This window comes from Vicugna pacos, chromosome X (genome assembly GCF_048564905.1).
Source record: "Vicugna pacos chromosome X, VicPac4, whole genome shotgun sequence".
Taxonomy (NCBI): Eukaryota; Metazoa; Chordata; class Mammalia; order Artiodactyla; family Camelidae; genus Vicugna; species Vicugna pacos.
Window position 1 is genome coordinate 10,588,155 of NC_133023.1, and position 21,359 is coordinate 10,609,513.

The following is a 21,359-nucleotide window of genomic DNA, read 5'->3' on the forward strand; positions in this document are numbered from 1 at the left end:
ACGCAGAGTTTCGTGTCTGAAAACTGTGGAGGGCTCTGCTCCAAAACAAAATTGATTTCCACTTCAGCCATGTGGATTTGGGAGGACAGGTTCTTGACGGGAGCGCCAGATTCGCGATGAAGCGGTCAGAGGAATGGGATTTCAGAGGGAAACGCAACTGAATCAGGAAGGCACGGCAACTACATCACTTCCTTAAACTCTGGCTTTTCTAGCCTGTAGTTCAGTAGGAAAGTTTTGCTGGAGTACAAAGCTCACTTGTAAAGCGGGCATTTGGTACGTATAGATTAATACCCTTTAGTGCTCTTATAAATAAAAAATAAGCAACATGCATTTTTTAAAAACTATCCTAGCTTTCATACAGATAGACTATTACAATTAAATTCTGTTTAGTCTTTTGACTGCCTCCATTTTACAATTTAGTTCCTATATTTTTGAGTTGGTTGTTCTTTCAGAACATGTCATGGGCAGTTGCACTATATCTACTGACACATACTGGATCCAGATTTCCACAATTAATACTGACTTTATCACATTTCCATTTCCAGAAAGTCTGAAATATTTTCCAATGACATTTCATAGAAATAGAGCTATAGCGTTCTCTCTCAATTTGCAATGGATTACTAAAAAAGGAGGTAGCATATTATACGACAACCATAAAAACCAAGACGAGGCAATAATAACGGATATTCTCTAAAACCCATTTGCATCCCCAGATCATTAGGGACAAGGACTTCTAAGGCACAGAGGGGGGATTAGTACTTCATTACTGCAAGCATAAAATGCCACTTCCTATAATCATCTTTACTTCTTTCAACTGAGATAGAAACTTTCATCTCAAGTACTTAAGCATTTTAGAGCAAAAAGGATCGGTAACATTCCTTTTGGCTCATATCTTTTTGTGTCTTTTCCTTTCTCCTGACATTCTCTTATTACTCCAGATTCTTATTTCTCCAAAAAGGAAAGAGAATAGACTGAATTTTTATCCCTTTGAAATGCCTCATTGGACCCCTTAAAAATCACCTAACTGAAATGAATTTTCATTTATTTTTCAATTTCTCAGTCCCTAAGGAGTACCATATTCTTTAAGTTATTTTAGTTATAATTTAATATTTTAGCTTTGCCTAGCATTGGAATTTCAGATGGCTTAAAGGCGTTTTCAATTTTTTAAATATAGTGGTCTATGAAGTATGCTTAGCCTTTTGAAAGAGATGCTTTTCAGAGAAATGCCCTAAAATTTTCACATTCCTATCAACTTACACAATTTCAGAGAAGCTTTCTAATAAAATTTACTTTAACAAGGGTTTCCAACATTTTCATCTTAATGGTCTCACCTAGAGACTCAGCCATTTAAATGTCCATAGGGGCCTGATGTTTACAGAAACTTCTGAATCCTGACAACCTTGTTTGTCTGTTTGAAGCTGATTTTTATATGCTAGGTTTTATTAAGCAGAATATAATAAAAGGGCTATTTAACTTTTTTGAAGATTTAGAACAAAATACTGTTACATCACTTGTCTCTTCACTTAAGTGGTAACTTGGAGGCAGGATTTCTCCACCTCAGCATTACTCACATTTGAGGCTGGATCATTCTTTGCTGTAGAGCTGTCCTGTGCAAGGCAGGAAGTTCGGCAGCATCCTTGTCTCACCCACGAGATTGGAATAGCACCCCTCTCCCGCCCTCCCCACTCTCCACTACTTCTGACAACCAAAAATATCCCTGGACATAGCCATAAGCCCCTGGGAGGCAAAATAAGTCCAGTTGAGAAGTGCTGCTCTAAGGCATGCTATTGTGTGCATCTTCAAAACCAAATATTCTACAATAAGCCTCAATCTTTATTTTTACAGAGGAGGCATATAATGTAAAATGAAAACAAGTAGAACCAAAACCTTCTGACAGGGAAAAATATTCTAAAATGTAATCAAATTGAGATTGTAATTATACATCAGTCAGTTTCTGGGCAGCAAGGTCTGATTTCAGCTGAACCTCAGCTAATTTCAAAGTTATTTCTCTATAAAGGGCACCACTCACTTTTAGGTTCGTCCCCAACGTTTCCTTCTTTTCTCTCTGAAGTTCTTTTCTGTAGAGATGGATGCTTTCCTCTGATAAAGCAGCCACATCACCACTACTCTTTTCTTGGCTTGCTTCACACCTCTGCACCGAGCTGCTTTCAACCTTAACTATGGCAGAAGAAAGAGAACCAAGGGTAACCAATTCCTTCTCCAAAGCTAATGCCAAATGATCAATTAGAAAATCCTCACTTCCTAATTTTAGATTTTTGAAGAAACTGTTTATAGGTAGAACTCTGCTGAGATTATGAAGGCACTGGAACAAAACTGTTTGATTCCTGGAATGAAAAAATCAAACACACTATTAGAAAACTCAGAAGAGCACAAAACAGTCATATACAACATACCATAGAAATCAATCAATATTCATTTATAAACCCTCCAGTGATGAACAGAACCAGTAATGCATGCATGTGGGCACCAATACAATTCAGACTGTAGCAACTAAATACAGTCGGCCCCATGTTTGGGTGGATCTGCAGATGTGGAATCCACAGATATGGAGGGCAGACTGTACTATGCCATTTTATAGAAGGGACTTGAGCATCTGTGGATTTTGGCGTCCACCAGGATCCTGGAATCAGTCCTCTGTAGATACAGAGGAACAACTATATACATATGCTCAATCAACTCAGTTAATATTCATCAGGTTGCTTCCTGATTACATTTTCTCAGAGTAGTAAGATCAAAACTGTATTTTTAAAATTTCATTGTGGGGGAGAGGTGAGAGGAAAACTTAAAATAATTATTAGGCCAAAAACAAACAGAAAATTAAAACAGCTTCAGCTCCTAAATGAGACCACCTGTCCACTCGTGCTGTACCAGGTGATGACCTAGACATGTCCCACAATGGTACACAACACTACTGCAGGGATCCCTGTTGGACCACCCCCCTATACACACACACTTCCGTGGACCAATTCCAGCTTGATATGCATTACCTGGAATAGACTACTAAAGTCCCTTCAAATGGTGTTCTTTGTTTCCAGTTGAAAAGTGTCCCATAGAAACTTCCTGGCCTTTTACAAAAGTAAATTTCTGGAAATTCTTTGATTACTTCACATTCCATGTGTTCTAAGAGCCACACCTTCACTGAAGTCAGAGCATAGCTGGGTGATGTGATTTGAAAACAAGTTTCGCGCGATGCAGCGAGAAGTGCGAAGAGATCTTCCGTGTGTTCTACAACAAAAACACGTCACAAGCACTGTCATCAAACCCTGGCCATTACCACTTCAAGGGAGTTCTTAAAATTTTCTGATTCAATTAGGTATATGATTAAAAAGGACCTACAAAAATTACCTAGAAGTTTCTTCTTTGGAAACGTCAGCAGGTATTTCCCACTTGAAAGATCTTCTAGACTGAAACAAATTCTGCCACACTGAACGCAACGAGCTTCAGAATAATTACCATTCTCTCTCTCTTTAATTTGTAGCAGCACAATGCAACAGAAATTACTGAACGCTAAAAGTGGTGACAGAGATGTTACAGCAGTAATCATTTGTATACACTCTTTCTCCAAGGGTTGTTCACAAACAACGCTTTCCTCTTTCCCTTCCTCTTCCTCACTACCAACACTCAACTTGATTCTTTTTACCTCTGATCCTATTTCATATGGCACTGGGGAAGAACTCCTACTCAATGTGATCACCCTATTTTGACACTTAATAAGCGGAAAGCTGGAGTTATGGGCTTGATCCATTGACAGCGATAAAGTCACAAGACTTGAGGACCTGTAAAAAATACAGCTCAGTTTAGTTTACAAGCTCATTCCTTAAAATCAAACAGATGATTAAAGGTCATACAAACACAACACAAAATTTTTATTCTCTCCTTTCCTAGGAATTATCATTTCAAATGTATAGTATATCAGAAAATTAAGTGTAAAAACCAAACACATTTTTAAAGATCCTGTAATAGCACTTCTCTTGAAACAGGAAAGCAAAAACATTGCAAATATGCTGGACTTTAGGAAAGTAATTTGTAAGAAAAAGGAAAGGTAAAAAATAATGCTTGTATTTTATTTTTGAGGTAGATTTTTCTCTTTTCCTCTTAAACAAGGGAAAAAGTACTCATTTTTTAAAAGAGTTACTTGGGTAATCATTTAGAATGAAATACCTCTAAAGAAAAAATTGTATTTTATACTCCTCCAAATGATGTGAATGAAATCTGCATTTTAATACAGAGTATCATTTACCCATCAACAATAATATTGTCTTGGATATATTATTTAAACTAATTTCATGTGTTTCTGTTTATATCTAATATGGCTAGCAGAACAGTGAAGGTTACTTATGGGGCATGCATTATATTTCTGTTGGCCAGTGCTATTCCAGGGCATCAAGATGACGTTAGCATGTTAGAATTTACTTACAGCTTCAAAGAAGATGTGGTTTTCACTCCAACAACCAAGCTATCTTCTATTACACGATACCATATCTTCTCTACTAGCTGTTCTGGATCTTGAAAATTGCCTGATAACTCTTCATCAAAGGTATTGGCAGGATGTTCTTCTTTACCACAAAGAGTAACAAGACATTCCTTATAGAAAAATATGTTTAAATAACTGATTACAAAAAAAAAAAACCTTCCAAATGTAGCAAGACTAAAAACATAACGTAAAGCAGCTTTAGGCTAGGCATTATGGCAGACATATTTTAAAATACATTAACATCTACAATATATACAATAGATTATACATAATTCACTAAGATAAAATTTATAAAACATATAATTAACTACGACTCAGATCATGAAGCACCACCTGATTGTAAAGAAGGCTCTGAGTATCCAACACAGAGCCAGCGGGGATGGAAACCTGAAGTCAAGTCCACTTTGAGAAATAATCTGACAATATCTGCCCAAGGCGTGCTGAAAACAATCCAGTCTTTGTCAGTGACTTAAACTAAACTTAATAACTGTAAATTTTTGTATGAATAACATTGATTAAACTATCTTTGGACTGCTGATTACAGCTAAATTTTTTTTCTTTAAGTCCAGGCCATACTCATTCATTTCCACACACATGGATTTATAATACAAATGAAAATAGGAGAAATAGTGATATTAATAATACACGACACTTATTAAATGTTTACTATATGTCAGGCATTGTTCTAAATGCCATTCACATATCCATTTGTTTAACCATCTCAATAACCCTAATACCCTAGGTCAGTAGTATTATTTTCTACATTTTCCAGGTAAGGAAAACTGAGGCACAGGGAGGTTAAGTACCTCAACCTCAGACGCCCAGTGAGCAACAGGCAGACCTGGGATCTGAACCAAAGCCAATTGGTTCCAGAGCCCATGATCTATATTAACCATTTGTCTATACTCCTCCTCTACGTGGTAATTACTGAAAAAAAATATGAGTACTTGTATTATAGTGAACTCAACAAGTTCCTAGGAATCTGATGCTTCTGCCAGTAGCTGTGAGATTTGAGGCCAGCTATTCACCTAAAACCTGCAGAAATTTTTATTAGCTGCCAGAATTGCTTTTAAAGTTAAGAATGTAAAGGGCCTAAAATGGTGCCTTGCACATAGTGGTTTCAATGCAGTAAGTTCTAACATTTCTTCCCCTTTTCTAATACTGGTAAAATCGCTGGGGTCAAGTAGGGAAGAGAAATGGGAAGACTTTAAATAATGACTTTCAACAATGACTTGCATGACGTTTCCCAGGAGATTAGAACAGTAATACAGGAATGCAACATGATGTGCTCTTGTCTTACATTAACGAAATCATACTTTGGGGTGAAATCCTCATATTGCTAAGACTGAAATACAGACACAAGGCATAGACTATTACAAGAATGGTAAATCTTAAAGTCAGTGACTTGAGGGAATAAAATACAACATCAAATTTCTCTATGTCCAGCTTTTCCTGATTTATTTGAATTTTGGTATGCTGTCTTTTTCTATATGGAACTAACATGCATAAATACTGTTTGTTATGAAGTCAAAGATGTTTTTGCTAACTTTCTACATTACCTTACTGGCATAAGGAACTGCAAGGTACCTGAAGAGGTTCTTATGATGGTAAACCACCAAACAAAACAAGAGTAAAATTATAAAAAGCATATATAAGTACTAAAAAAGCACAGCAACTTAGGGACATTAACTAGAGTAATAAATATCCTTAGAAATGAACCATGCAGCAGACTAAAAGAACAATTATTATATTAGTGATGAAATTATGGCACCATTAAAACAAGGTTAAATAATATTCAACATATTCTGTTTAAGAAGTCAGAAAACATAGTCACCCCTTGAACAACACAACTTTAAATTGTATGGTCCACTTATATGTGGATTTTTTCAAGAGTAAATATTTCAGTACTACACGATCCACAGTTCGTTGAATCTGCGGATGGGGAACTGGAGATACAGAGGGCTAAGTATAAAGTTATTCATGGATTTTCAACTGCATGGAGGGTTGGCACCCCTCACCCCCATGTTGTCCATGGATTAACTGGAATCCACCCATGAGTAATTTCTATCTAAACCACACAAATAAAAAAGTTTAATAGTTAAATCTTTTTTAAACAAAAAGGACTTGTTCCCCAAGGTTACTGATAACTGAGATTTTAATATCCCACAGAATAAGAATAACTGCAAACTGGTAAAACACTGGCTTTTTAACCAAATAGTTTTCAATGTCATAGAAGCCCACCATTATAATCCCTGCCACTCTGCTTCTTGCTCCATTGAGCAGGATTGTCTAATATATTCCAACATTCCAATTTAAGTATCACTTCAGTATCTTGTAGATTTCCAATTCATAAAATGATGAAATGGTCACATGATTAATTTTACCTCGTCTGCACTTGACGCACTATCATCTTTCCCTTGAAACAGGTTCATTAAAGCTTTGTAAGATTTTGAAATAATTTTTTCCTTAAGCAAGAGATGCTGCTGAAATTCGTGAATAGAAATGAAACCAACCTGTAAAGGATAAAGAAGAATCACCACCAGAGACATAAATTTCAAATGAAAACCAATATACCATTAATTCACTAAGTATTTTCTCCAAATTTGCTCATTAATTCATTTTCTGTAGAAAAGCAAAGACTACTCCTCAGAGCAAAACTATTTTAATTATAAATTTTAAGTCTCTAAGTACAAAGGAAAATAACACAGCAAATAATTACAATAGTTTATGGATCAAATTGAGAGAATGCCAATGTATTTGCATCTGTTTCCCTACTGAGTTAAGTAATGAATCAATATGAATATGAATGACTAATCAATATGAATAAAAATCAAGGCCTATCAGCACTCCTGCCCCAACAAGAAAACTGATTTTCTTGTTGAAATAATCTCTGCTTCAAAAAGCAGAAGGTACCATTATGAATAGAAATGCTCACTTTTGATTTGATACTCCTTGAAATCCTTTGTTCATATAACCTTTATAGTAAAATTTTAAAGATAACACATAACAGATCCAAAATTGTCACAAGTTTATTTTGTGCTAATAAACTCAGGGCTGGGGTCAACTCTTAATTACTGGGGTGGGGGGGAACTGGCTCTGAACTGGGCAAAGGGCAAATGGCTCCTTTTATTGTACCAGGTAAACAAATTTCAGTACAAAGGATGAAACATTCATGAAATATATTTTGCTCCTGAAAATTTAAAAGGAGTTGCATCATTGAGCTACTAGAAGCCATTTCACTTCACATGGATATCTGAGACTGTTTAAGTATTAATTCAGCTTTTAATATAACATGTTTTTTGAGACTGAATAAACAAAATGCATCCTGTATTTTGTCTTTCTTTTAAATTACATTTTAAGGCAGGTACATTCTTTTTCTTTTTATCAATTAATTATCAGTTGGAGAGTGAAGACTGAGTTCAATCTTACCTCGTTGCACAAGGTATGTAAAGCATCTAGCTAATACTTTAAAACTTCACATTTGACCTAGTTCTGTGGGCACCACATCATTCACACTTCATCACTCACTGGCTGAGTGATTCAGGACTGAGGGGATGGGAGATGGACCTGTCTGAGGAGGAGGGCCAAACCTGAGGCTGCTGGAGGGGCAGGGAGTGGAAGACAGGGCTGTGGACAGACTGACAACGAGGCCATGAAATTACCCGTGTTCTCTCTTCCTTGCTTCCTTCAACTCCAGGAATAAACGCCGAGTCACTAGACTACTTCAATATTTTATGCTATTATAAGTTTCGTTATAAAACTATGAAAATATGCCCATGATAAACCATTTAAACAACATAAAAGGACATCTCACCTTCCCTTCCTAGACCCTCAATCCCATTTGCACAGCCATAAGATTATTTACCTTTCCAGAACTTTTCCATGTATATGTTAAGGAATGCTTTCATTCTCCTCCCCATAAACAAATAAAACCCACCCCAAATCAAATATAGGCGCATACTGCACTGCCTGTCACCGAAACTTGCTTTCTAGTTCTTACTGTGATCTCTCGCATACATGCAGAAGAATGCACAAGACAAAAAAAACAAGTGTACAGACGAACAGTGAAGTCCACACCCATGTAACCACATTCGGGTCAAAAAAGCAGCCCCTCAGGGGGGCATGTGGGTCCTCCCCAATCACCAACTTGTCCCCACTGCAGGCAATGCCACCCTGGCCTTTTAAGATGACTTCCTTGCTTGTCCTCATAATGTTACCATCATTATATCAACTCCTAAAGAATATGTTCAGTTTGTGTGTGTACATGTTGCTTCTGAACCTTTCATGAATGGAACTGTTCCGTATGGACTTGGGTTTCAAGTCATCCATCTGTTGTGAGTAGCTACAGCTCGCTTGTTTCATTGCTCTATAATATTTCATCAGCTCACTCGACCAGTTGCCCTGTCCAGTATCTCATTGCTACACATCTGGGTTACGCCCAGTTGGGGAGTATTACAAACAATGCTGCTGTGAACATCCCTGTACCTAGGCCCGAGTTTCTCCAGGGTCCCAGTTTCTCCTCATCCCCTCCAATAAGCAGCTGGAGAATAAACTTCACAGGGGAAAGACCAGTGAGCCGAACTCTAGTTTTAGCTCTGCAAGTCACCTAACATTTCTGGCTCTCCATTTGTTTCCGTATTTGCAAAATCGGGGAGAGGGTAGATTTGTTCAGCTCTAAAAGGCCTTTCAATGCTTAGAAACGTTTGTATCCACACTGAGAGCTAGTGGTAACGTGGATATTTGAAACAAAATGGACACTCCACTATCCCTTATTCCGTGCCTGCCCTCAGTTTCTTTCATGTTTTCCTTCTTTGTCTCTGTGCTACCTTCTGGATGATTTTTCTAACAGTCTGGTTCGCTTATTTGTTTCACATCTCTTTAAATCAACTGTTAAACTCATCTGTTGAGTTTTTCCTTTTAATTTCAATGTGCTTCTAGTTTTATGATATTTGGTTATTTTTTTGTGTGTGAAAAATTAATCATGATGCTTTGTTTCTTTATGTGCTTATTCTGTGGGTGGCTCATTTTTTTAAAAAATTACTTCTGAGATCTAGAAGAGGCCTAGGATAAGCCTGTGTTTTGAAAGAGGACTTGATGTAGTTTCTGCCAGGTTAGGGCACTCCTGCTTCGGGTTAAGTACAAATGCTCCTAGGGCAAGAGCAGCATCGTGTTGTGCTGCTCTCTCTGGGTTCCGGCCTTTAGGGTTTGGCCTGCTAATTTATTCTTATATTCTCAGCTTTTTGAAGCTTTGAAGATTTTTGAAACCTATTTCAACCCTTATTTTAAGTTGCTTTTATCAGGAGAGTTGATTCAAATACATTAAGTGACATATTACCAGAAGTGGAATTTCTGAAAGTCATGCTTTCATAAATTCGTTTTAGCATCATTTAAAAATCAGTATAAAGAGTTGCCTTATTCTTTTTGACAGCTGCATATTATTCTGTGGCTCATTTATATCATAATTTATTTACCATGCTCCTAATGATGGAAATTAAGATTTTGACTGAACTTTATTTATAAATACTACATAAACATTCCTGTAAAATTAGTTTTGCTTACATGTATGAATATATCCTTAGAACAGATTTCTAGAAGTGAAATTGCAAGAGTAAAAAGATACGTGCAATTCATATTTTAATAGTTATAACAAGTTCCCTTCTGAGGTGGTCGGCTCACTTTACATATTCAACAATACTGTTTTAGAATGCATATTTATATTAAGAAAATTAATCCTTTGTCACATGTTACAATTTCTTTTTACATAATTTATTTTTTATTTATTTTACTTTGTTCAGAGCACCACAGTTTTAATGTAATCAACCTTATCCATTATAGTTCTATATCCATTACGATGTTTTATTTACCTATTGTTCACATTCACATCTACTATGCCTTCAATAAGCATTTAGTGAATTCACTTTAATATTAAAATACTTGCAAAAAAAACTTCTAAAGGGCCTGCAAATCATAAATATTTACTATTTGGCCCTTTACAAAAAATGTTTGCCAGGGATAGAGGAAAAAGATGAATGACAACACAAGGAAACTGACAAATCCATTAGCGTCACTTTTTTAAAAAGGGAGAGAAGGCATTATTTTAGATTTAAAAAACAATGAAACATATAATAATCAAGTGTAAGTGTAAACTCTGATTGGATCCTTAAAAAGGTAGCTATATAAAACATTCTGTGGCAATTGAAGCCATCTGAATATGGACTGAATAGTAAATAAGATTAAGAGATTATTACACTAAATTTCCAAGTACAATAATGGTGTCAGGGTTACACAAGAGAATGTCCCTATTTTTTAGGAGACTCCTGCTAAAATACTGAGGAGTGAAGTATTACAATATTCGCAACTTTCAAACGGTTCTGCAGAAATGTACATATACATGCAAATACACACACACACACAACAGCACAAACAGATGCAGCAAATACGATTTTTCAAAAAGTAAGAACAGCTGAATCTATGCGGGGACTAGAGATAAGCACTGCACTATTCTCTGAACTTTTCAATATATGCGAAAATGTTTATGAATGAAAAAAGGCAGGTTACATGAGAACATGCATCTTATAATCACATTTCCATGTAAACGTGCATATATTCATTAAAAACATCTACAAGAATATGTAAGGCAAAGTGTTAAAACAGGTTATATCTCAGTAGTGGAATCACAGGTAATTATTAGTTTCTTTTTAATATTTCTTTGCACAGTCTGAGTATTTGACAGGGAATGCTCATTACCTTCATACATTTGGAAAAAATCAAAAACTTTAAAAGAGAGCTTTGCATGGAAAACTTGAAAGTAAACTGTTAATCTTTGGAACATGTCACACTTCATCATATTTGCTGCTCCTTTACAAGAGTAATGGTATACTGATCTTAAAAACTAGGAGTCAAAAGTCAGCTTCTTATATGCTATCTTATGAGGCTTACTAAATTTATACAATCTTACTACAAAAAGGAATCATTTTCAGATGGTATATTTATAAGAAATGTCATAATAGTTTTTACAGAGGTACCAAAAAATTTAATAGATCCTTTGAAATACAAGTTCCCCCACTATCTGAAAGTAGAAAACGCCTATGAAACCTTTTGTAAGCCATTATGAAATGATGTAAAGCGAAAAAGCAATTACCTTAGGACACTCGTGCTAAGGGATGCACAGAATAAATGGAGATAAGGCACAGGTGCTCACAGACACAAGTCAAAGCTATGGCGGCTGGATGCTGAGATGCTGAGTGTAGTTCCCAGGAAGGAGCTGGGTGGGACCACTCTCGCTGCTCGGGATGCGCGCTGCCTCTCTAACAGCTCCTTGCAAAGCAAATCACTTTTTGCCTTTTTTCCTAAAAGCAAAACTCCTCCTCCGGTTTCTTTCGGTTAGCAAGAACAGGTACTAATGCAGATCTTTCGTAAAAGCTAAGTGGCAGAAAGCAAAGTGGCAGTAAAGCAAACTTCCAAAAAGCGGGGGATACCTGTACCACTTTTCTCCCCCTCAATCAGTGAGTTGTTTATACTTTAAGCTCTTTAAATGTTCAATCCTTCATTTAGAATAGCACTAATCCAAAAAGGCAAAAGCAAAAAGCAAACATAGACACATACTTCCAATCTTCTTTCCAGAGGTGGAATCACCAAATAACAATTCGCTTGCTTGTCGTCAAGTAAATCATCTTCATTCCGATCCAAAGTTTCACTCTAATAAATAAAACAATACATTATAACTGAAATTTAGAAATAAACTGAAATTTCTTAAGATTAAGAAAATATAATACAAAAAACAATACAAGTTTATCCAAAAGGCGGTGTGCCACAATACACACTGTTATATAAAAGATACATATTTTCCCCATCATCTTCTTGTAAACAGGAAAATAGAAACTATTATTACCACTATTACCACCCACCTAAAGTGTGCATACTGATTCAAAAAGTATCAGCTTACTAGGTTTTTATAAAATTCCGTAACTAGAGAAAATAAGAATTATACTCATTTTAATAACGAAAGAAAAGCCCTGAGGCTCAGAGATATTTTATATAGATATGAAACTTACAGGGTAGTATTTCCCTTATGCTCAAGATCTTAAAATATCATGAACTGTTACTTTTTTTAATAAAGCAGTTTCACTTCATTTTATTCCTTAATTAATCTAATATTATGTGTACTTGTATAAAATTTGCCTTTTGGAAGCAAAGATAATTTACAGTATTATTGTCACTTGAGTGAACACCAGATATGTTATGTTCCAAATTTATATCAAAAGGAGTCAATTTGTAAAACATTTGTTGGAAGGAGAGTTGTATTATTTAGAAGATTCACTGTATGTATTTTCAAAGTTCAACAAGTTTACTTTTAAGTATGAAATCAAAAATATTTAAAGGGTAGGTCAAAAGCTTTGAAGTGCTCAAATTTTCTAAAATGTTCTTAAAGTAATGTATAAAAAGTACACAGAACTTACTGAATAGTTTAAGTTGTCAAGGTTCGTTATTTTAAAAGAACTCAGGCAATCCGAATTCAAGGAGTCCTTGAAAAGTAGCAGTACTTGTTCAGTTCCAACTCCAAGAAAGTCATCTATCAGTACTGAGCTAATTTTCTCCCACTTAGCAGCAACCTGAAAGAGAGTGGTAAAGAAGGAATAAAGAAAGAAAAAAAGTCAGATGTAAAATAAGCTAAATCCTTTTGTTGCATGTAGTTCTAATTTGTCATCTTCAGTCTTACAAACAAGTAATGAAAATGCTACTGCAAACACTAAAAACTAAAATAAAATACAGATATTAGGGGATCAGAAAACATAAGGAGTCATAAATTTATAAATAGCAAGGTAATTAAGTTTAATATTTTATCAACATTTGTCCAGGGATTGTCATGTTCCTGATTCCTTTATTAAAATTTTATTGTAATTTATAAATTCTAACACTTCTTATGACTAGCTCTAGTGAAGATTCTTTCTCTAACGTGTTAATTTAAGGATGACCCTCATTCCCATAATCCTTAGTGGATGTATGTTTATGATCAAACCAATTACACAAGGTATTCAGTTACTTTAGATAGTCAGAAGGTACTGGCAAACACTTTAAGAGCTCTTAAAGCAGAATAACCTTTAAGAGTCCATAGGAAATTAAGTTATACCCTAAACTCTTATAGGAGAGAACATAGCCATTATCAAGGGCACAGAAGGGGAGCGATTTTAAAACAGTGGGGCACCCAGAACCGTCCTACCTAATGGAATGACTTGATAAGCTTATATCAGAACGCAAGACCCCACGTTTAAAACAGGAGACAACTTCTTAAAGGTCCATAAAGCTGAAAGCTTCCAGACTAGTCCCCTAGAAAACTAACACCATGGGGAGCAGATACCCTTTCTCCATCAGGCAGAAAAGCTGAAACTCCCACTCAGACCCCTAGGAGCACAGGTATACCATCCTCTAGATGATAGACGGCAGCCTGCATTAAAGCACGAATGTGAGACTCTTCAAGTCTATGTGATCAAATGCCAGACATTCCCCTATAAGGTTAATTCCAAAGCAGTGACTTATGCAGGAAGAAAGCTTATTTGTAAATCCATATCCTCCCTTCCTCTCACCACTCACCCCTGAGTATTGCTGAGTATGATAAACTTTGTGAAGAAATATTGGTAGGAATGTGCTCAGCACACAAACACCATAGGGCTATGCACTGAGGCACACACACACACTCACAACATATAGCTCTAGAATAGCACTGTCCAAAAGAAATTAGAGGTGAGCCACAAGTGCAAGGCACATATATAATGTTAAACTTTCCAGTAGCCAATAACAAGAAGATTCTCTAGTAGCATTAAAAAAAAAGTGAAACTGATTTTATGCTAGTTAATCTATATAAAATATTATCATTTCAACTCAATATAACCAACAAAAATTAATAAGATATTTCACTCCCATCTTTTACTAAGCCTTTGAAATCTGGTGTGTATTTGACATGGCTAGCACATTCTAATTCAGACTAGCTACACACACTTATGGTCACCAGAGGGGAAAGGGGGTGGGGAAGGATAAATTGGGGGTTTAGGATTTGTAGATAAAAACTACGATATATAAAATAAACAACAAGGTCCTACTGTATAGCACAGGGAACTATATTCAATATCCTATAATAGCCTATAATGAAAAGAATATGAAAAGGAATATATATATGTATATGTGTGTGTGTGTATATATATATATATAAAACACTGAGTTACTATGTTGTACACCAGAAATTAACACAACATTGTAAATCAACTATACTTCAATAAAAAAACAAAAGCAGACTAGCCACACACATTTCAAATGTCGAATAACTGCATGGGGCTAGTGACTGTCTCAGACATCACACATTTAGAACATGTGAGCCTCTTTCTATCTACAACACACCAGTATCTATTTCAGATATACCTGACAATGATCTTGATTTTGAAATCCATGCTGCACAGATTCTTGTCAAAACTTGCAGAGACAACTTCTACTCAAAAGCGAAAGCCTAAGAGAAAAGCTAATTGTGTGTTTCCTTATACTCAGCTATGTTTCAAGTCCTATCACTGGGTTAAACAGTACACGGAGGGCCTTGATGAAGGGCTGATCTGAGAACCCACTAACCTTGATTTTCATTATTTATTCTAATCTGTGCTTGTTTGGATTTCGCCTACTATTGTTAGCTGCCTTCACTCCTGTTTGGAATGACGTCGTAGAAGGATGGAGGGATGAGTTCATAGCTAACCCGAAGGAAGAGGGCTTCTGTGGTTTTCTCCCATTCTGGGGCAAAACTGCTCAAAGGCACCATTTTATTATTCAATAATATATTCATTTTATTAATTATTCAAAACCTCTTAAAGTACCACAAACAGTAAATTCCTCTCACTGCACGATGTTAGAAGTAATTTTCCCCTTTGATAGTGTGTTCCATTCACTTGTAAAACCTCCTGTATTTATTTCTTTATCTTAACTGCTAAAAATACAGTATATTTGCTCGAATGCAGTTATTTCCCTTTATCCAGGTATTCTGACATGGTTATTTCCCTCTCCCCTTTTATTTGTAGATTCTTAGCCTTTATTCCTGTTTCTAAAGCAATTGAATATTTCACCCTAAGCTGTATCTAATGTCTTTAAAGTACGTGTGTATAAATGCAACACCAAGTCAGGGGCAGGAGCTGTAGAACTCCCAGAGTGGCAAGGTTACTAAGACAATTCAGAAGCACTTAACTTGTAGGTAGCAGGGTGCAATTCCAGAGCATTCAATACCAGGCACTGAGGACAGCTTAGAAGTACAGAATCCCCAAAGAGGTAGCTTAAGGTGTATGTCAGTAGAAACTCAGGTAAGTAACTTATGCAAAGGACGGTGGTCCACTGTAGAGAAAGAACCCTGGAACACAATTTCAAGGCAGGGAGGCCACCAGCTACAGGCCCATTTACAGGGAGTGACATGGTCTCCTGCTCTGGGGGATGTGTTAGTGGCAGAGCTCTACAGGGTCCAAGTAGCGGACCCATTTCAAGTGAGTGAGGACTACATTCCACTGAATGAATGAGGCATGAAATTACTGTTCTGAGGGGATCTTGGATGGGCACCACTCACTGATGATGGCCTTAGCCCTGGTCCAGTACAATAATAGCTACCGCTTACTTAGCTTCTCCTGTGTGCCAGGCACTGGGCTAGTCACTTCACAGTGTCACTTTATTTAATTCTCCCTTCTCAGCAGGATGACCCCAATTTCATACACACAGAAAATGAGTTCACCAAAAGTAAATTCATTCCTTAAGGTAACACTAGCATGTTGCTCAGTTGGGATTTGAAACCCAGGTTAAGTGTGTCCTTTCCATTACCCTGACCCCAATAAGGATTACAGGCTCTATGAGATGCTTCCCCCTCCACCATTTCTTCAAAAGAAAGGAGGAGAAAAAGACAGAAAATATTGCTTTCCCAAAAAACCTTGAAGTAAAAGTGTAACGTGCTTTTTAAAAGATTACTTGCTAAAAAAAATAGGATAGTTTTCAAATTATTTTCCTTTTGAGAATTTAAGTCCTCTATGAGTTATAGAGATCAAATATGGTTACATAATCCCTGGTAACATAAAGGTAATTTACAAGGCAAAGACTGATAAAACACAATTTCAACCTAACATTTCCACACACAAACATAATTCACATAAAAAAATGCCTGCCTTTCGAGCTTTCTAAAACATTTATCAATACTCCACGTCAAGGTGATAATATAGTGATAGAAATCTGAATTGAGCTTCTAAGTGAGCTAAATGGCCAGGGAACACACAAAGTAAAGCAGTATCTGTTTTTTTCCCAAAGTAATACAAGAACTTAAAAAGTTATATAATGTACTAAAAAACTACTTTTGGAAGATCATGAATTATCAACACTTCACATCACATAACTGATGGTACTGATAGACATCTTAAGCCAGGAGGACGCAATGTTAACAAACCATCAGGGTTGGGGAAATATTATTGGAGACACTCAGTTACAGTCTTCCAATTTCCTTTTCATTTTCTGTACCTTTTTATGTGTTACTGAACGCTTATCACCAGTGACTATTTTGGTTCCAAACCTTACATTAAAAGATACGACTATATGTAGATAAAATGTGAATGCCTGCTTAAAGGACAACTCTTGAGTTTCAAAATACAACGTAATGAAATTCTCTAAGCAACAGTTTTCAGAAAAATTAACACATCACTTTTCTCAAGAGAACAATTATTTGTCTCTAAAGGGACAATGACAGTTTTCAAGAATTCCTCTAGATTTCATTTTAAGTTTAAAAAGAAAATTACCTACTTTTAAAAAGTTGAAAAACTCATTTGAGTTTTCTCGGAAGGCTTATCTTATTCTAAGTAAAAATACACATCTAACTACCATCACGCTAATAAAAATTAGAAATAGTTACAGTAAAAGACAAGTAAATATATAATAACTGTAGTTATATATTTATGTATTTCAAAAAAACTCAAGGGTTTTATGACTCAAAATGGTAAGGCAAAACCTTCATCAAATAGTATTCAGATAATTTTGAGAAAAAAGAATGATGTAACGTATGATTTTCTTTTAAACGCAGCACTAAAAATCGATTTGGATAATAAGGCTCCACGACGAATCCTATGAAGCACAGGGATGCTTAGCAGGTCTAAGACTACACCAATTGAACGATTATGACAATCAGTACGATACCTGAAAGTTCTTTTCCCAAACAGCACAAGCATCATCGGACCGAAAGGATACGACGAAAAAGAGGTCTCCACCTGAATCCATCAGGTGAACTGCACAAGGTTCTCCAAATGGAAGCTGGCACACACCTTGAGGAGTCCCATTTTGGAATGAAATTAGTTGATTCTTTCGAGTAAGGGCAATCAGAGACATTCTTAATTGGTTGTTGACAATCTCAGTTGCACAGGCGTGCACGCAAGTTATCACACTTCTATAAACAGGAGGGATAATGTACGTATCACTTATTACTTCTTCCCTTTCGAGGGAGTATACGCAAAAGTGGGTATTCCAAGTTGCATAATCTGATGTTGAAGGCTTTTGGGTGCATCCTTCCTCAGATAAATAACATCTCTTTTGTCCTAATAAAACCATGCCTACATTTTCAATCTCCCCCGCCCACTCAATAGAGGAAAAGTTCATAGACACAGTAATAACTCTGCCAGTTTGGGAAGAGATATAAAAGAATGTCTGGACATGTCTCCATAAAACTAAAGGGCCATTAAGGACCCTTACGCTGTCCTTCAACTCATAGCCTAGTCTAAAACTCAAACACTTTTCAAATTTATTGGTACTGTGAAGAAATAGTAGGAAATACTTGAAAATGTTATTTTCTTTATTGCACTGTATCATGATATAAGGTAGATTAATTCCGGTTCTGAAATCTGAAACACAATCGCAACACATCATTTTTAAGTGAGAGTATTCCTCCTTTATGCTGAAGAATCCAGTGGACTTCTGAACAAATACTCCTGTTTCTCTGTCAAATACCATTCTTCTGACATGTAACATGGGTATTTTCGCAGGCCCTTTATCTACAGAATTTCCTTCAGACAAACGAAAAATAAGCACTTCCCCATTGTAGCATAAGAGCCTTTCCTGTTCGTTAAACGACATCGCTTGTTTGCTAGCCAATCCACAGTATTAAGTCTGATTTGTATGGGTCCAATTTTCGAGTGCCAATCAATTCCAGTTGATGCTTTTAAACCTAAAAATGAAATGAGAGAAACTGCAATCAAATAGGCAGGGCGGAAAAGAAAACACGTGTTTTTGTTGGAGAACTATCACACAGGTAACGATAAACTTGTATTAACATTCTTAAGCTTTTTACGCTAGCTTAACAATGTCACACTATCGCAAACGGTGTCCCAAATATTATTTCTGTACAACTCTTAAAAAAACACAGTTTGCAAAGAATGCAAATAACCATACCACAAAAGATAAGTGACTGTATCAATGGCATCTATGATAAGCTGGAGGTGCTCTACGAAAAGTGACTGCAGGTGTTCTTTCTGGCTTAAAGGTTCCAATTCTGTCTGCCAAATCTACCGACCTAATCTGGTTTTCCCCTTTTCTAACCTGTTGCCTCCAACTGGCTGTCCCCCTCTCAGCCTTAACCCCTTTACAACGACAACTCAGCCAGTCAAGGATTCCAAATAGATGGTCCCACAGCCCAGGCATGTGGGTTCCACTTCCCTGAGAAAGGAGTTCGTACAGACTCTATAGCAAAAATGAAAGCCCAGAAAGAAAAACAGGAGCTGCTGTAACATGGCTTTAAAAAATCTCCACAGGAATAACAGAAATAAATCTCAAATCTTCCTTTGCAAAAACAAAGCAGGTTTACATCCTAAGAAAGTCACTATCCGTATTCAAAATAGGAACAAAAATAGAGGATTAGTAATATTACAATGAGCACAAGAATTAAATAATAGCTGTCAATTATTCATGCTTATTATATCCCAGGAACAAAACATGCATTATCTCATTTGATGCTCACAGCTATTCTTTTAAAGTGTGCATTCTTACCATCCCATCTTTTAAACGAAAAAACCATATTTTAAACTAGGGTCAGAAAAATTTCCAAGGTTACAAAGCTAATCAGCAATGGCACTAGATTTGGAAGAGGGGCCCTCTGACTCCTCAGTCTACACTCTGAACCAGCACACTGTCCTGGTGTGCGCTCCCTTTGAACACTGGTTATAAGAAAGGCAACTTGAGAGAATTAGTAAAGTAGAATACAGAGCAAAGGAATGCCCCCTCAACATGTAAGACAAAGATGTGGCCCTCGCTTTACTCAGTGGCTATATACGCTCAGTCACTCCTTTACCAGTTACTGACTGCTTAGCAGGTGCTGAGAACTGTGCACGCTCAGAGCACCTCCCGAATGTCGGGCCTGCCTTTTACTAGATGTGTGCTTTACAGCAAGGTACTTAACCCCTCACACTCACATCTCTGTCATGGGGTGCAGTAACAGTATCTACCTTACAAGGTATTGGAATTAACTACTATAACCCACTTGAAGTAGAACCTGGCACACACACAGTGCTAATACAGGCTGGCTCAGACTGTTACCATCAAGAGCAGCAGCACGGCCAGCTCTGGCTTACACAGCATCTAACCGTAGAAACGTCGGAATAGGCACATACTTAGTTTGTGAAGGCTAAAAGGTCTCTCGTCACTATGTGTAACTCTCATATTCTCTCTTTTCTCCTATTTGTGGCTCATTTACACCAGGAACTCAACCATTTCAGAAACAAGTGAAAACTAGGTCATTTGCAAGTAAGATATACTGTTTTTCTTTTTTGAATGAGAAGCAAACTCAAAAGGCTTAGGGTTTATTCTTTTATTATAAAAATCTACCAATTGTCCAACTAGAGAAAAGTATCACTGAACCATAATCTATAAATTTAACTTAATGTAGCTTGCATTTTATTGAAATAACTTGAGTTAGAGGCAATTCTACTTAAAAACAGACTATTCAGCATCTACGTGGAAATGGGAGATGCTGTACCTTATTGTCTAACCTCCAAATACATCACTTGTAGGTTTAAAATACGCTCACTAATCCTTTGAAACTCCTTCCATCAAGAAGTGGCACTTAATTCTCTTCCTGAGTGAGGCCTGGTCATTATGACTCACTTCTAGCCAAGAGATTACAGCAGAAGATTGGGTCACAGAGTATGGTGGCTTCCTTGTTGACTTCTTCCTTGGATCACTTGCACTGGAAAAAAAACCACCCACCGTATCATTAAGACACACAGGCAGCCCCATGGAGATGTACACACGGCAAGGAACTGTGGCTTCCTGCCAACAGCCAGCAAGGGACTGAGGCCTTTTGCCAAGAGCCACGTGAGTGGGCCTTCTTGGGATCACATCTTCCAGCTCCAGTCCAGCCTTCCTGAGCCAGAACCACCCAGCTAAGCTGCTCCCAAATTCCCGGTCCTCAGAAATTTTAAGATGATAAATGTTTGTTGTTCTATGCTGCTGAATTTGGGAGTAATTTGTTATGGAGCAACAGATAAATACATTCCTCTATGGAATTTGTTTTTTTTTAATTAAACTGATGATCCTGTTTTTGAGAATTTCAAGAAGTAGGACTGAAGTAACTGGAGATATTCTATCCTAATATGAACCAACAGAAGTCAACTGGCTTAGTAGTATATTGGTAGACAATGCATGCAAAGATCTGGGACAACAGGTATCCCAACCTAGTTTCAACTTCACCAGTAAAGAAAATAGGGAAATCAAACATGTGGCTTTCACTCATAAAATGACCTTTTACTTTAAAGGAAATAAACGTATTGGTTATACTACATCAAAACGTATGAATAATATTTTCTTTATTTCAAATTTCCCACAGACA

The 21,359-nt window shown here is 36.6% G+C and overlaps 1 protein-coding gene across 1 annotated transcript; it reads right to left on the reverse strand.

The window, feature by feature from the left end:
• Positions 1-1,747: 1,747 nt before the first annotated feature.
• On the reverse strand, positions 1,748-18,640 carry FANCB (FA complementation group B; the record flags this gene model as incomplete). Its single annotated transcript, XM_072956702.1, has 8 exons — positions 1,748-2,345; positions 3,009-3,246; positions 3,367-3,797; positions 4,439-4,605; positions 6,880-7,008; positions 12,101-12,193; positions 12,955-13,107; positions 17,684-18,640. Coding segments are annotated over 8 exons (2,577 nt in total), but the record flags the coding sequence as incomplete, so codon positions are not given.
• Between the last annotated feature and the right edge of the window lie 2,719 nt (positions 18,641-21,359).